General features: G+C 40.1%; 1 protein-coding gene and 1 non-coding gene across 2 annotated transcripts; both read left to right on the forward strand.

Moving 5' to 3' along the window:
* Positions 1-5,540: 5,540 nt before the first annotated feature.
* Positions 5,541-5,647, forward strand: LOC113702582 (small nucleolar RNA R71). The gene has a single exon (XR_003451219.1). It is a non-coding gene; the product is annotated as a small nucleolar RNA R71 (small nucleolar RNA).
* Positions 5,648-10,230: 4,583 nt separating this feature from the next.
* LOC140011405 (uncharacterized) lies at positions 10,231-10,890 on the forward strand. Its single transcript, XM_072060201.1, has one exon. The coding sequence runs from the start codon at positions 10,231-10,233 to the stop codon at positions 10,888-10,890; it is 660 nt and encodes a 219-aa protein (XP_071916302.1).
* Positions 10,891-17,503: the final 6,613 nt, after the last annotated feature.

Genomic DNA, 17,503 nt, shown 5'->3' on the forward strand with positions numbered 1-17,503 from the left:
GGTCGTTTTTGAAAGGATCCGAGGTCAGATCATTGTGCTCAGAAAACGCGCCTCAAGAAAACGCGCCTCAAGGTGCGTTTTATGAAGTCGCGTTTCTTCACCAAATTTGCAGCATTGAAAACGCGACTACGTGAAAAAACGCGACTTTAAGTCGCGTATTTGAAGACGCGTTTTTGGTTTCTGAACAGGCTGGAAAACGCGACTGGGTAGAAAACGCGACTTCCTGTCGCGTTTTTAAGGCGCGTTTTCTTAATTATAGGCGCAGATTTGAAAACGCGATTCTATGAAAACGCGATTCAGTGGCGCGTTTCATTAAAAAACGCGTTTTCTGCTGCAAAATTTAGCAGAAATTCAACTTTGGAATAATTACAAATGATACCCCAATTTCCCAAAATGCATCATAGATCATTTCTATGTCAAAATAAACCATTCACGCACATGTAAAATGATCTAAACATGCATTCTAAACCTCTTTAATGCATCAAAAACCACAATTACTGAATTTGAGGTATTGAGATCTTTGATCAAATTTCGCCTTTTTTGCCTCATTTGGTCACTTTTCCAAAACCTTGAAGTTGGAACTTTAATGCGTGCCTTCTTCGCATGGGCACGCCATGATCACCTGTCCTGATCATAGTAGAGAAAAATATCAAATTTAAGCAATACCCAGATGAGAAACGACATATTTAACGAATCGCACAACAAAAACCAACAAAATCAAAAATTGGGTTGCCTCCCAAAAGCGCCTTTTTTTAACGTCTTTGGCTAGACGGAGTCCAGAATTTGCTTAAACTAAGCAAATCGGGTCTTCCAGTTGTATCATCTCCACCCGTTCAATTGGAAATCTTTCATAATACGGCTTGAGACGATGACCATTCACCACAAATTTCTTCTCCGTTTTCAAACTTTGGATCTCTACTGCACCATAATGAAAGACATTAGTCACAACAAAAGGGTCAATCCAACGAGAACGTAATTTACCTGGAAATAGTTTCAATTTGGAGTGGTATAGTAAAACTTTTTGCCCGCAGACGAATGTCTTCCTAGAGATCTGTTGGTCATGAAAGATCCGATTCTTCTCCTTATAGATCACTGCATTCTCGTATGCTTCATTTCGAATTTCTTCCAACTCTAGTAATTGTAACTTTCTTTGAATTCCGCCTTCCTCGATATCCATGTTGCATTGTTTGACCGCCCAAAATGCTCTATGCTCAAACTCGACCGGGAGATGACATGGCTTTCCAAATACCAATCGGTAAGGGGACATGCCAATGGGTGTCTTATATGCCGTCCTATATGCCCATAGTGCATCATCTAGTCTCACACTCCAATCCTTCCTATCGGGTCGGACCATCTTTTCTAGAATTGATTTGATCTCTCGGTTCGATGCTTCCGCCTGACCATTTGTCTGAGGATGGTATGATGTAGAGACTTTGTGCAAGACACCATATCTCCTAAAAATTGCAGCGATCTTTTTGTTGCAGAAATGAGTACCCCGATCACTTACAATTGCTCGCGGCATCCCAAAGCGAACAAAAATATTAGACTTAACGAATTCTGTAACCACTTTGGAATCATTAGTGCGGGTGGCCTTTGCTTCTACCCATTTCGAAACATAATCTACAGCAAGCAATATATACAAAAAACCAAAGGAAGAAGGAAAAGGACCCATAAAATCAATGCCCCAAACGTCAAAAATTTCAACAAAAATCATTGGGGTTTGAGTCATTTGATCCCTACGAGAGATATTACCCACTCTTTGACACTTATCACATGACTTACAAAATGAGTAGGCATCCTTGAATAGAGTTGGCCAATAGAATCCACTCTCTAGCACCTTACGAGCCGTTCTCTTCGGTCCAAAGTGACCTCCACATGCAAAAGAGTGACAATAGGCTAGAATAGATTGAAATTCAACTTCACTTACACATCTACGGATGATTTGATCAGCACCCCGCTTCCAGAGGTAAGGATCATCCCAAATGTAGAACTTTGCATCGCTCCTCAACTTGTCTCTCTTTGCCTTAGGCCATCCTGTAGGAAATTTGTCAGTGACTAGAAAATTAACAATATCTGCATACCAAGGTAAAGATGAGTTAATAGAAAATAAATGCTCCTCGGGGAATGCGTCTCTCAATGGGATGTCATCTTCGATGACTTGTACTCGACTCAAGTGATCTGCTACCAGATTCTCCGCCCCTTTCTTATCTCGGATCTCCAGGTTGAACTCCTGTAGCAACAATATCCACCGTATCAATCGCGGTTTTGCCTCTTTTTTGGTCAGCAGATACCGCAAAGCTGCATGATCAGAAAAAATAATAACTTTAGCACCAAGTAAATAAGACCGAAATTTCTCTAAGGCAAAAACAACTGCTAAAAGCTCCTTTTCGGTGGTTGAATAGTTCAATTGAGCTCCATTCAAGGCTCGAGATGCGTAGTAAATAGCATGAGCTGCTTTTCCTACTCTTTGACCCAATACCGCACCAACTGCATAGTCACTGGCGTCGCACATGATCTCGAATGGGAGGTTCCAGTCAGGGGGTTGGATAATAGGTGAGGTGGTCAATAACTCCTTTAACTTATTGAATGCCCCCTTACATGTTTCATCAAATTCGAAGGATACATCTTTTTGCAAAAGTTGGAACAAGGGTGCTCCAATTTTTGAGAAGTCCTTGATGAACCTTCTATAGAAACCTGCGTGACCCAAGAAGGAACGAACTTCCCGCACACTCGCGGGGTAAGGTAAAGTAGATATAACATCTATTTTTGCCTTATCAACCTCAATACCTGTAGATGAAACAACATGACCCAAAACTATCCCGTGTTCAACCATAAAATGACATTTTTTCCAATTAAGCACGAGATTAGTTTCTATACACCTTACTAAGATCAATTTCAGGTTATCTAGACAGTTTTCAAAACTTTCACCATATACACTAAAATCGTCCATGAAAACCTCAATAATCTTCTCAACATATTCTGAAAAGATACTTATCATGCATCTTTGAAAGGTAGCAGGTGCATTACACAATCCAAATGGCATCCTTCGGTATGCAAATGTTCCAAATGGGCAGGTGAAAGTAGTCTTCTCTTGGTCGTCGGGTGCGATGGCAATTTGAAAATAACCTGAAAATCCATCCAAGAAACAATAGTAAGCTCGACATGCTAATCGCTCCACCATCTGGTCAATGAAAGGGAGGGGGAAATGGTCTTTTTTCGTGACGGCATTTAGCTTTCGGTAATCGATACACTGTCGCCATCCGGTGGGCTTTCGAATTGGTACGAGCTCACCCTCTTGGTTTGATTCCACTGTCACCCCTGCCTTCTTCAGGACCACCTGTACTGGACTTACCCACGGGCTATCTGATATTGCAAATATAATTCCAACGTCCAGCAGTTTTAAAATCTCTTTCTTTACGACCTCCATCATGAGAGGATTTAATCTCCGTTGAGCTTGCCGTACGGGTTTAGCATTCTCCTCGAGTCGAATTCGGTGCATACACACCGCAGGGCTAATTCCCTTGATGTCGGCGATGGTCCATCCTATCGCCTGCTTGTGTTCCCTAAGAACTCGAAGTAGTTTCTCTTCTTGAACCTTTGATAAACCCGCGGAGATGATCACTGGAAGTGTCTCCCCTTCACCTAAGTATACATACTTTAGGTGTTTCGGCAGTGGTTTTAGTTCCAAGACAGGTGCCTGCACCATAGATGGAAGTAACCTTTGATGAGGTTCGGGTATGAAAATCGGTGCAAGATCATACCTTGTCTTCGTGGTTGGTAACGTTTGCAACGATCCAATCACGCATTTAAGCTCTTCACTCAACTCTACCCTAGAGGTTGTTTCGGACTCAAAGTGCCTGGTCAGGACGACCTCTAGTTCATCCCTGCCTTCAATTTCAAAAACCTCCTGTATAGCAGGGTCAATAACATTTATCGAGAAAACAGAGCCAATATTTGAATCGGATGGATATTTCATGGTTTCAAAGATGTTAAAGTGAACAATCTCACCATCAAATTCCATAGACAAAGTACCCTTATTAACATCAATTTTGGTTCGGGCTGTGCTCAAAAAGGGTCTACCTAACAACAAAGGTGACGGATCACGGGAGTGTTCATCCTCCATGTCGAGCACATAAAAATCAGCTGGAAAAACCAATTCATTAATTTTTACCAAAACATCTTCAATCAACCCGTCAGGGTATGCATTGGTCCTGTCAGCTAATTGAATTATTATCCCAGTCTCTTTCAAAGGGCCTAAGTTTAAGGAAGCATAAATGGACTTTGGCATGACATTAATTGAGGCTCCCAGGTCTAACATGGTCTTTCCAATCAAAGTATTACCTATCCTACAAGGAATAGTAAACATACCTGGATCTCCGCATTTCGGTGGAAGCTTTCTTTGTAGAATTGCTGAAACATTCTCCCCAACTATAACTCGTTCATCCCCCTTCAACCGCTTGCGGTTGGCACACAGGTCCCTCAAAAATTTTACGTACCTGGGTACTTGTTTAATCGCATCCAGTAGGGGTATGTTGATCTCCACCTTGCGAAAGATCTCCAGGACCTCTTTTTCCTTGTCTTGCTTCTTTGGTTTCTCTAACCTGCTAGGAAAGGGAGGTGGATTAGTTTTAGCTGTAAGAATTGGGTTCGAGGGTACCTTTGCATTTTTGTTGTCTCTGCCCTCCTCTTCCAATTCTTTCTCAATCCGTTCCTCGTCCTTGTTTTTAGGAATCACCGGTTCGGGTCCTTGAACTTTCTTGCCACTCCTTAAGGTCATTGCGCTTACATTCTTTGGATTCGCCTCAGGTTGAGATGGCAACTTTTCTTGAACTTGGGACTCCAAACGGTTGATTGTTATAGCCATTTGATTCATTTGATTTTGCAATGATTGCACCTGTCCCAGTTGATTTCTCATGCTTTGCAGGTCTGAATCCGTATTTTGTTGATTAGCAAGTAATTGCTTCATCATCTCTTCCATGGACGGACTTGAGTTTGAAGGGAGTGGTGGTGGTGGTAGGCGAGGATGATACTGCTGTTGGTGCCCTTGCTGTCTATTTGGCACAAAGTTAGACTGCCTATTTCCTCCATAGTTAAGGTTGGGGTGATCCCTCCAACCAGGATTGTAGGTGTTTGAGTACGGGTCGTACTGCTTTCTTGGCGCAGGCGCGTGGCCAGCCATGTTCACCTGTTCTGCAGTTTCTTCTTGAACCAGTGGACACATTTCCGTAGGATGACCTACGGCAGTGCACACCCCACACACTTTGACTTGTGAAGCACTCCCCACAACTAATTGTCTTACGAAAGATGTTAATTCGGAGATCTGCTATTGGATAGAGGACGTTTCCACCTCATTCACCCTACGCGTCGGGATGTCCTCTCTTGAACCAAACTACTGTGAGTTCTCAGCCATCCCTTCAATCAACTCCCATGCTCCTCGAGGGGTTTTGTTCACCAACGCCCCTCCACTTGCAGCATCGATTATGCTTCTGTCCCTGAAAAGCAACCCCTCATAGAAATATTGAATGAGCAGTTGCTCACTTATCTGATGCTGAGGGCATTTGGTGCACAGTTTCTTAAATCTCTCCCAGTACTCATAGAGAGATTCACTTGGGTGTTGTTTGATACCACATATCTCCTTCCTTAGGCTTGCAGCTCGAGATGCCGGAAAGTACTTGTCCAAGAATTTTTTCTTCAGTTGGTCCCACGTGGTGATACTACCAGGCGGTAGGTAGTAGAGCCAGTCTTTTGCGGAGTCCTTCAAAGAGAAGGGGAAAGCCCTCATCTTTATTTGCTCTTCTGTAATTCCCGGAGGCTTCATACTGTTGCAAACGACGTCAAACTCTTGCAAGTGCTTGTAGGGCTCCTCACCTGGTAGACCATGAAAAGATGGCAAGAGATGAATTAGACCAGATTTTAGTTCAAAGGGAGTGTCATCATTTAAATGTGGAAAAGTAATGCACAAGGGCTGCTGATTTAAATCAGGAGCAGCCAACTCCCTTAGTGTTCGTGCATTTGCCATAGTGACTTCCTCTTGGTCTGAATCACTTGAATTGTCACCAGACAAATTTGTCGGCTCAACCTTTGGATCAAGTTCCTGAGGTGCAATATCGTATTGCTCCTCCCTAAGCCGCCTGGTTTCTTTTCTCGTTCTACGCGCGGTCTTCTCTACTTCAGGGTCGAAAATTAATTCGCCTGTACGAGAAGAGCGAGGCATAAACAAGAAAAATACCAGAAAAAAAATATGAACTTAAAAAGAAACAAATGATTAACGCCAGTCCCCGGCAACGGCGCCAAAAATTGACAGGTGTCGAGCCTGTGCAATAATAAATACCTACTCGAGAAAAATGAATTTTCTGTGTATAGTAGTGAGTAGGGTCGAATCCACAGGGACTGGGAAAAATTCGATTCTTTTCAAGTTCGGGACACGGGGGATTTTTATCAGAAATAAACTAAAAATAATTAAATAATTTAACCAAAAATAATTAATTAATTAATACAATTATAAATAGCAATTAAATAAATGATAAATAAATTCTAGCCAAGGATACAACTACGCAGACACAGTCCATTCATCCGATCATTGATGCAAAGAAGGTTCACTTAATTTTATTAATAGGCTAGTTATAGTCGCCGATAAACTCTAACGACCAGCTTTTCCTTAATTTATTGATAACCAAGGTACGACCGTTGATTACTCCTAACCATGAAATACTCCTAGGTACGACCGTAGGAATTAATTTCCTAATTGCATTAAAAACTAGAAAAGCCTAACCCAAATTAATAACACGCTACGAGGGTTATTTAAATCAGATTGCATGTTCTCCTAGTATGTGAAAATACTAGTTGTCACTAATATTAACCAACTAAACAATTACGGATTTAATTGATTAATTTGATAGGAGATTAATAAGTCAAATTGCACATCGGGCCCTTGATATCCAATTAACAAAATAATCCTATGGAAATTAAAATAGAAAACATGCAAATATTAACAAATTAAGGAACACGTAAAATTAATTAGATCTCACAGATATTTGGGACTGTGTCTTCGCGTTGATCCTTGACTAGAGGAGAAAATTAGCCACGCCTCATAAGAAAATTCTCACGCAATTTAATTGAACTCAAAGACATTTATCTCTTACTAATAATTAAAAATAAGAATTATATTCTCTGTAGTCTAATACAATAAAAATAGTCTCATGGAAGAGAAGAAGAAAACTAGACACGCAAGAAATCTTCACCCCAAAACTAAAAACTCCTCTTTCCAGACGGAAGAGAAGAAGAAAACTGAGCTCTGGAAATGTGCGGCTCTCCCCCATATAAAAACAAGCCAATTCAAAACTTCACTCCACGCTTACAAAAGAAAACATTCCTTCCCTACCTAATCAACTCCACCGAAAACAAAAGCAAAGCCAACTATGGTTTGTCGGTTTCCTTTGACCAAGTGCACACGTTCACAAATAAGAAAGCAAACCAAAAAATGTGTCTTTACACAATGGTCAAGTCTTCGCGGTCCCCGCCTAATTGAGATGTTGGCCAGCCAAATGCAATTCAATTCCTTTTCATCATAGAAAGAAAAGGACGTTGGTTTACACCATGCATATGGGCCAATTGTATAGAGTTTCACAATAATCTTCTCAAGAAGGTTTCTGCTCCACTTTCTGAAAGTATATCCAAATACCAAATATAAATATATATTGACAATTAAAGCAATATTTGGCAAGGATAAAGAGGAGAATTAACAATAAAATTACTAACAATTAACACCCTATCATTGCTTCAACCATTGCCTCACAAATTAAATTGTAGGTAAGACTTTTTCTTTTTCTTTTGTAATGATCATTAAAATTAGAAATATACAGTCTAAATTAACTTAAATATTAATCACGACATAATATTGATCATTAAACTTGTATGAAAAATATAGTGAGAGATAAAACATACCTTATGAGCACATGCATGTTCGTGTGAAATGTGATTATTAATCGGGTACGCAAAAATGAAACCAACATGGATATGGTAAAAGAGGAAAGAATAGTAAAAAGAAGGTTAGAAGAAGACCTTCATTGTTCAATAGAAAAATAATACTTTAATGGTGAAAGTTTTCCATCCCATTCCTACAGCTTAGAAATTTGTCTGAAAATCAGTAGGGGCTCTCTCTCTCTCTTAGAAAGGGAGCTTTTTCTTTCCGTAGTGGGAGACCAGAAAGTGACAAAAAAGCTTTCAAGGTCAACAAGATCCAAATTGCTGGCGGTCTCCACAATCTCAGACAACCTTAAACCAAGTCTTTTGTCCGGATCTACCACGAAGGAAGCATTTAAAGCGACAATTAAGAGATATTTACTGTGGTGTGATGAAACATAAAGGCTTTCTCATGGCTGGTACCTGATCTTACCTTGCTTTGTTTTTATGCATTAGTGATAGGGGCTTTTCTACATTTTCTACTTGCCTACCAGATCTGCATTTACATAGATAAAAAGCATATTGTCTGTTTTTTCCGTGTAGCTTTCTTGGTGTTTTCTTTTTTCTGCTGTGATAGTGTGTGGTGTACCAGTTATACCTCTTTTCAAGTCCCATGGCTGAGGAGCTGGCAGAAATACTGCAAAGCTTTGAGCTTTCGAGTAAGGAACTTCAGGTTACTGATGTGGGCAGGGAGGAGCTGGCCATAGGCATTAAGGAGTGTCAATGCAGCCTCTTAGGAAAGATTATGGGCGAAAAGATTGCAAATTACACAGGAGTTAAGAACTTTGTTAGCACAGCTTGGAGCTACCCAAGAGACCTGAAAGTAGCAGAATTAGGGCCTAACCTTTTTCAGTTCATACTCCCAGGAGAGAATGACAGGGACCGAGTCATGAATGGAGGTCCTTGGATACTGGATAACCAGGTATTAGTGATGAATAGATGGTATGAAGGTATAGAGGATGACGAAACAGCTTTTAATCTGGCACCAATTTGGGTACAAGTTTGGAATTTACCAGTACATTGGATGTCTAAAGAAGCTGGGAGAAGGATTGGTGCTGTGTTCCATCAAGTGAGAGATGTCATAATCCCACAAACGGGTGGGAAGGAGGGAAGACATCTCAAACTATCAGTACTAATGGACATTGCACAACCTCTGCTGAGAGGGACAACTGTTAAGGTAGCAGGGAGTACAAAATGGGCAAGCTTTAAGTATGAGAGGTGTCCAGATTTTTGCTATAAATGTGGTAGAATAGGCCACAGTGAAAAAACATGTGATAAACCTATGCTTGTTGTAGGAGGGAAAAGAGACAATCAGTATGGTACATGGATGCGGGCTGGGCATGGAAATAGAAAAATGTCACCTCAGAAAAACCAAACAAGTGTTAACTATAATCCCCAAAGACAGCATTGGAGCTTTAAAAACGGAGACTGGGTGGAGAAAGAGAACCAGGAAGCTCCAGTGATAAGGAAAGACAATAATGGAGTGGGTGGAGGGGAACCAGGAATACCCACAGGAAGAAACAGAGATGGGATTGTGGAACAGAGACATGCTCAGCCTTCTCCTACAGGTAGGGAGATTATTACAACGCAACCTGGATTAGGCCAAGCTACATGCATGGGAAGGCGAAGTGACACAGAGGAGGAGGACGTTACACCTTGTGAGGGAGTCAGTAGCATTACTAATCTAGAAGTTGGGGTTGATGAGACTGTAGAGGCAATGATCACAGATGAAAGAAGGCAAGAGGATAAACAAATGGATGGTGAACATCAGAACAGGGACCATATCCATAATGATGAAGGACTAATAGAAACTGAAATAATGCAGGTGGATACTGATAGAGATAAAAGGAAGAAAGTGACAGGGCTGAAACAAATCAGAAGAATCCTGAATCCCTTGAGGCCACCACGGAACAGAAGATTATCTATAAGGGATAGTAACAATAAACATGATGATCAGAAAAATCAAGGAAAAAGGAAAATCAACGAGATGGAGGTGGAGATGGAATTTGCTGGGGGAGGAACTGGGGGCTGTAAGAAAAGTAAGAATGATATTGGAGCTGGTATTCGAAGGGAAGAAGCTGAGGGGGAGGGGTCCAACCCAAATTGGACCCCAGAGAGACAATGAAGGTGTTGGTGTGGAATTGTCAAGGAGTGGGGAGCCCCTTGACAATTCCCCAACTGAGGGAGGTGAATAACCTCTCCTCTCCAAACATGATTTTTTTGTGTGAGACCAAAAACAGGAAAAAATATTTGGAAAAAGTAAAAAATATGTTAAGATTCGATGAGTGTGCAGTAGCTGAAGCCATGAACAAAGCAGGTGGAATGGCTCTTTTATGGAAAGAGGAGGTGACAGTAAAAGAGGTTCTGATGTCTGCCTTTACCATTGAGGCACATGTGGAGGACCATGAAGCTAACATTGACTGGTGGTTCATTGGTCTTTATGCGAGCTGTGATAATCAGGTGAGAGGTCAGCAATGGAAAGTGATTCAGAACAGAAAACGACTATGGGGAGAAAGGTGGATAATAGCTGGTGACTTTAATGATATTGTCTCAAATGATGAAAAATGGGGTGGAAATTGGAGGGAGGAAAGAAGCTTTAGGGACTTTAAAGAGTTCATCAATGGAAACCAGATGATTGATATTGGATTTGAAGGTCACCCATGGACATGGTGTAACAATTGGGATGCTGAAGGTGAAATTAAACAAAGGTTGGATAGGGGGCTTTGCAGTTATTCATGGTATCAGACTTTCGATCAAGTCAAGTGTAGACATATGGAGACCTATGCTTCAGATCACAGCATGATCATGATAGACACACGTCCAATGCCAAGTAAGAGGAAGAAGAGATTCTATTTTGAAAAGAGATGGCTGAAAAGAGAGGACATTGGTGAGGTTATTAAGACTGCATGGGAACTGCAAACTGAATGATCAAGAATGTTCCAAGTGACAAAAAAAATTAGGAACTGCAGAGTGGCTCTACTGAAATGGAAAAATTCCTTCCAAGCAAACTCAAGAAGAAACATAGATCAGATTAAGAGGCAAATGAGCGAGCTAAAGGACAGGGATATCAGGGCCAGCAAAGGCAGCATAGCCATGCTCAAGGGGAAGCTAAAGGAAGCTTATAGAGAAGAGGAAGTGTATTGGTCAAAGAAATCAAGAATTCAGTGGCTCAGGGAGGGTGACAAGAACACAAAATTCTTTCATGCAACTGTGAAAGGAAGGAGGAGGAGAAATAGGATGAACAAGCTGCAAAGGGAAGATGGATCATGGACTGAGAGTGAGCACGAGCTCAGCTATGAGGTTGCCGACTATTATAGGAAACTCTTGACCAGTAGGGGAGAGGGGGACTTAACTGAGGTACTTGAGGGTATACCACACACTATAACAGTGGAAATGAATGAAAACCTCATTAAACCCGTGGAAGAAGAGGAGATTAAATTTGCTCTTTTCTCTATGAGTCCTGAAAAGGCCCCTGGGGCTGATGGTATGTCGCCAATATTTTTCCAAAAATTCTGGGACATCATCAAAAAGGATGTAATAAATGCAGTCCAAACTTTTTTTCACAATGGTCATCTCTTCAAAAGTGTCAATCATACGGTGATCACTCTCATACCTAAAGTACTGAATCCCACTTCTCTGAATCAGTTTAGACCCATAAGTCTTTGTAATACCGTGTATAAAATCATTGCTAAAATTTTAGCAAATAGGCTTAAAAATGTCTTGCATTGTTGCATCTGCAAAAACCAATCTACCTTCATCCCTGGTAGGCAAATTTTGGACAACATTATGCTTTCTCATGAATATTTGCACTATCTAAAAAATAAAAGGCAAGGTAAGGATGGGTTCATGGCTGTGAAGCTGGACATGTCCAAAGCTTATGACAGAGTAGAATGGAGCTTCTTGGATGCAATGATGGCCAAAATGGGATTCCACAACAAATGGAGAAACTGGATTATGGAATGTTTAAGGACAGTAACCTACTCTTTTTCTATAAATGGGGATGTTAAAGAATATGTTATCCCAGGAAGAGGCATCAGACAAGGGGATCCCCTATCCCCCTATCTATTTCTCCTTTGCTCAGAAGGGTTCTCAAGCCTTCTCAGACAGGCAGCAGGGAACAAGAGGATATCAGGAATGAGAATTTGCAGACAGGGACCAAGTCTTACTCATTTGTTCTTTGCAGATGATTCCTTAATCTTCTGCAAAGCAAACGAGCAGCAAGCAATAGAACTGATGAGAGTGTTACAAGTGTACGCAGCTGCCTCAGGTCAACTGATAAACCTGGATAAGTCTTCTATACTCTTCAGCAAAAATATGTGTCCACATAAGAAGCATCAGATCTGTCATATTATGGGAAACATGCAACAGGTAAATCAAGGCAAGTACTTGGGACTACCAATGGTGGTGACTAGAACAAAGGAACAGATTTTTGGTTTTGTGCGAACAAACATACAACATAGGATCTTCAAGTGGAAGAATAGACTTTTAAGTGCAGCTGGAAAAGAGACAATGCTCAAGTCGGTATCAATGGCTATGCCCACGTACACAATGTCGTGCTTCAAAATACCAAAAAGAATATGCAAAGACATCAGCTCTCTCATGTCTAACTACTGGTGGGGGGAAACAAATGGTAAGAACAAGGTCCACTGGTGCTCCTGGAAAAAACTAACTCAGGATAAGGAAAAGGGGGGGTTGGGTTTCAAGGAGCTGGAAGCTTTCAACATGGCTTTGCTGGGTAAACAGGTGTGGAGGATTCTTACAAATCCAAACCTCCTGGTCAGTAAAGTTATGAAGGCTAAATATTTCCCTAGGAGCTCCATATTTGAGTGCAAAATTCCAAAGAATGCATCTTGGATATGGAGGGGCCTAATGGCAGCAAGGAAAGTAGTGGAGCAAGGGGTTAGAAAGAGAATAGGCAATGGGAGGAGTACACAAATATGGGAAGACAGATGGATCCCAGATACTACCACTGGAAGAGTGACAACTATGAAACAAAGGGATAGCAGACTGCATAAGGTGGAAGACCTGATAATTCAGAAGAGATGGAACAGAAATTTGGTGTTCCAGAATTTTAATAAAGAGGACGCAGAACGAATCCTGAGCATTCCAATCAGTCTTGCTGGAAGAGAGGATAGTTACTTCTGGATGCACGGTGAAGATGGAAGATACTCAGTCAGTTCTGGGTACAAGATGCTGGTATCCAACAAAGAAAGGTCACAAGAAGTGAGTCAGAGGGAGGTATCTACAAGCTGGGGGAAACAAACTCATAAGATGTGGAAAGTAATGTGGAGACTCAAGCTCAAACACAAGCTGAAGATTTTTCTATGGAAATGTTTGAATAACGCACTGCCTGTACGGGAGCTAATCAACGGCAGAACCAAAGCAGGTGACCGCATCTGCAGAAGGTGTGGGGAAGAAGTAGAGACGGTGGAGCATTTGCTACTGAATTGCAGAGAAACAAGACATATCTGGCACATTGCCCCAATCCAATGGGATGGGATGCAAGAACATCATGGTTGTTTCAAAAGATGGTGGATCTCTGTCACTGAGGCAAGGCATAGGGTAGCAGGATCGCAACATTTGGCCTTAACTGTCAACATTCTTTGGCACATTTGGAAGGCTAGAAATGACATGGAATTTACGGGGAAAGTTCATCAGCCCTGGAAGATTATAAAGAAAGCACAGGAGGAATGGCTACAATTTGATGAAGTTGCAAAGAAGGAAGCTAGGATGAGCACAGGAGAAACATCAACTCACAACAATGAAGACCTGCATTTAGAGCCGGAAGAGGGAACTGTGAAGATGATAGTTGCGGCAACAAGACAAACAGACAAACCTATCTTAGGCATTGGAATAACTGCAGCTGAAAGGAACCAAGAACCAATGATAGGATGGGCGCTAAGGGAAAGAAGCTCAGGGGTACAGCTAGTGGACGATGCAGTAGCATTAAAGCTGGCTATGTGCAAAGCAAATACTTTGCACCAGAGGAAAGTACAGTTCCAAGTGAAGAACAGGCAACTCCTCAATCATATTCGAACTCAGAAGGCAAGTGACAGCAGAATAGCCACGCTGGTGGAGGACATTGTACAGTTGAAAAGGTTGTTTCATATGTGCTCCTTTTGTCTAGCTCGTAGTGATAAAAATTATCTAAGCTCTAGTATTAGCATGTATGCCTTAGGCATCACAATTGATGAGGACTTGGTGTTTCCTCAGTGTTAAGTACACTGGCTGTAGAGTCAATTCGAGCCTTTGCTCGCACTTGTATATTTTTTGAAAGTAATATAATCAAATATCGTTTCGGAAAAAAAAAAAGATTATGAGATTATGCTTCAAGCAAATTCGTATGAGAGGAAGACCTTGAATGCACAATTGAAATATTCATCAAGTCATTTACATATTCTCATCTAAAGTATTTCAATTGAATTTGTTTAGCATGTGGCCAATTTATCGCATGGAATTAGCATGAGGAAATCATATTCTATATTCTTTTTTTCTAAGGGAAGGAAAATATTTATTTATTTATTTTATAAGGATAAATGGTGTCATCTTTGATTATCCCCAACTAGGGGTGTCAACAGGTCGGATTTGGACCCGAATCCGATAAAATTTTCCAGATTTGGGTTGAAAAATAATTCTGATAACTAGACCCGAATTCGTTAACTCTAACGAAAAAATGGGTCGGATATGGAATATAAGATTTCAACGCATATCCAACCCGAATCTGAACAATATATTAATAATTATAAAATAAATATTTCTAAATACATTCTTTTATCAAATTAACAATTTATTCATGACTTTGTAGATTGGTTTGTGATTAGTTTTGAAATGATTATTGCGAGTTATTTGTGATTTAGTTCTGTAACTTGATTTGTTTAAGTTTGGAATTTGGATTTGTGATTATTTAATTTTGGAATGTTTAAATTTGGACCTTTTCTTTTCGAGTAAACCTGGACCCGACGCAAGACTCATCGGATCTGATTCCAGGACTCTAAGGTCAAGACCCATTGGGTATATGGGTCAGGTCCAGATCCACTACATAAAAACCGGTTCGGGTCGAAATTGAAAATTTCGGATCTAAACCCAACCCGTTGACATCCCTATCCCTAACAGGGATAGAAAAATGAAAGAAATGCAACTACTCCATGTTGTTCCTCTGGAGTACGTAATATCCGAAACCTTTGTTATTATAATTGAATTTCTATCCACATGCCAAAATGTAGAAAATATAATTTGTTTGTATTCTTTTTTTTAGTATATTGTTTAGTTAGATTTCTACACACACATATATACACATGCACATACATACATACATACATACATATATCTATATATATTTTATTTTTATTTTACCCTCTCACCCCTCCCACACCCTTCCAACCCTCAAAATTGAAATATTAGCTTGGTGCTAAGTGCCGTCTTCCTTTCATTAACATGCTGTTCCAATTTAATCTTTTATTGGATGAAAGATCTCATGTATAAAATTATCTGAAATTCCATGACTGAATTAATAGCTAACTACATGGATTCAGTCTCCTGCATGGGCAGATCCTTGGAGCCATGTCCGCGAGTCTTGCAGGTAGGTTTTTGTACTAGATAGAAGCCATAAATTATGGTTGTGCCCCTTGAGCACCAAAGCAACCAAAAAAAAAAAAAAAACGCATGCATTGTCTTGCTACATTGATATTTTATTTTCCTGTTCCAAAGCCTAAATATATAAACTTAATCATCGAAAATGTATAATCTATTACAATGAAGATGGCAATGAGGTCTTACAACCGTTAATTTGGGGTTGGGAGTCAATGCGGTTGGGCTTGCTATACAATTGGTAGAATTGTTATACATTTTCAAAAGATTATATTAATTTGCTGAATTGGTGTACAAGAATAAAGTTTAGGTGTACAACAAAGAAATATAAATGTACACCAAATCATGTAAAATGCACAGTAGCCGCACAATTGTACCAAACTCCCAACCCCAATCACGCCGTTTCCCGTTAATTGATCTCATCATCTTTCTCAAATTTTATAGAATTACCACCGTGTCTTAGTGCAGTTTGTTCGAACGTAGGTTTAATCCTGTTCCCCTTTCGCTACTCCCAAATATTTAATAAACATGTGCTAGTTGATTTCTTCCTAGTTCCTAAATAAGAGATGGTTAGCACTTGTGCTTGAATTCGAATCCTTTGAAAGCTTAAATTTTTGAGCTTTGATTCAAATGCTATATTAAGAATCTTAATTCTTTGTTCGTGTTTGAACTCAAGACATGACTTGTTGAAAGTCAATTCGGACAGCATGGGTGAATGAGAGAGCTGATATTGGTATTGTTGTAAGAAATGATGAAGATTATTTACATAATGCAAATGCTCAAACCAGCAAAGCAGAAAGCTATCATCTTAAGCGCATCTGCAGTCACTGAATCCCTAACAACAAAAGGGTAAAAGGAACAGAAATCAAAGACTCATGCGCGATAGTTCATCAATTTGACAGGATGGTGCCGATAGACCAAAGGAGAAGTCAATGATCAGCTAACTATTCCATCTTCCATGCTATTAAGACAACAATAATCCTTGAAATGACAGTTGTTACAATATTCTGGTTTAAAACTGCTTGTTTTCTTCAGCATTCGTTCGAGCCATCTCAAGCTGTCTCTGATAATCAAGCATTTTTCTACACAGATCATTCCTTTCAACAATAACATCTTTCAAGCATCTCTTTATGGACTCAACCTTGTCATACATTTCATCAAGAACAAGTTCAACAGCTTTAGCAAAATCAGGTTCGAGGTTCTCACTAGCCTTAGTGAGAATTGCCGTAGCACTGCCAAGTTTAGCTTCAAGTAACTGCAAAATGCAGGGATCATCTTTCAAGAATGACAAGTGAAAAGGGTAACATATTTTTGAGTTTTAAGAGCTTAAATAAAATGATGTAATGGGATATTGGTAAAGATATGCCCAGCCAGACAATGAAGTTGAAAAACTTTTTCTACCAAGGCCCATTCATGAGTTACCATCATAAGAGGCTTTAGTTTTGTTGGTAGGTTAGGGAATCCTTCACACTTCAAAAGATTGACATTAGAAAATCATGTTACTCAGGAAAAAGTTAAGATCTCAGAGCTGAGCGCACTATGCAATCCAATTATACAATGATAAAACGAAAATAAGAGTGACATACCCTTTTCTGCTCAAGCCATGAAGTACCATTGTGCTGCACAGTTCCTACCAACACCTGTAGCTTCCGTTCTAGAGCATCAATTCTGGATTTGAATTCATCTTCAAAACAATCCATAGCATTCTGCAAAACAACCATCTGACTCATGATTGACTCACAAAACCTTTTGCTCTCTTTCTCTGACAACTGCAGCTTATCCTTCTCTATACAAAATTTGGCCGTCTCAGCTTGCAGTCGGCTCAACCTTTCAAGTAAAGATTCTGTTTCTTGATCCTGAAGACTGGTTGCAACTGTATTGTTTCCATCATTCGTTATACTTTGACACACCAATAAATTCTGATCACATGAATGTTCTTTCATTTCAATGTCAA

This window comes from Coffea arabica, chromosome 7e (assembly GCF_036785885.1).
Source record: "Coffea arabica cultivar ET-39 chromosome 7e, Coffea Arabica ET-39 HiFi, whole genome shotgun sequence".
NCBI classification, from domain to species: domain Eukaryota; kingdom Viridiplantae; phylum Streptophyta; class Magnoliopsida; order Gentianales; family Rubiaceae; genus Coffea; species Coffea arabica.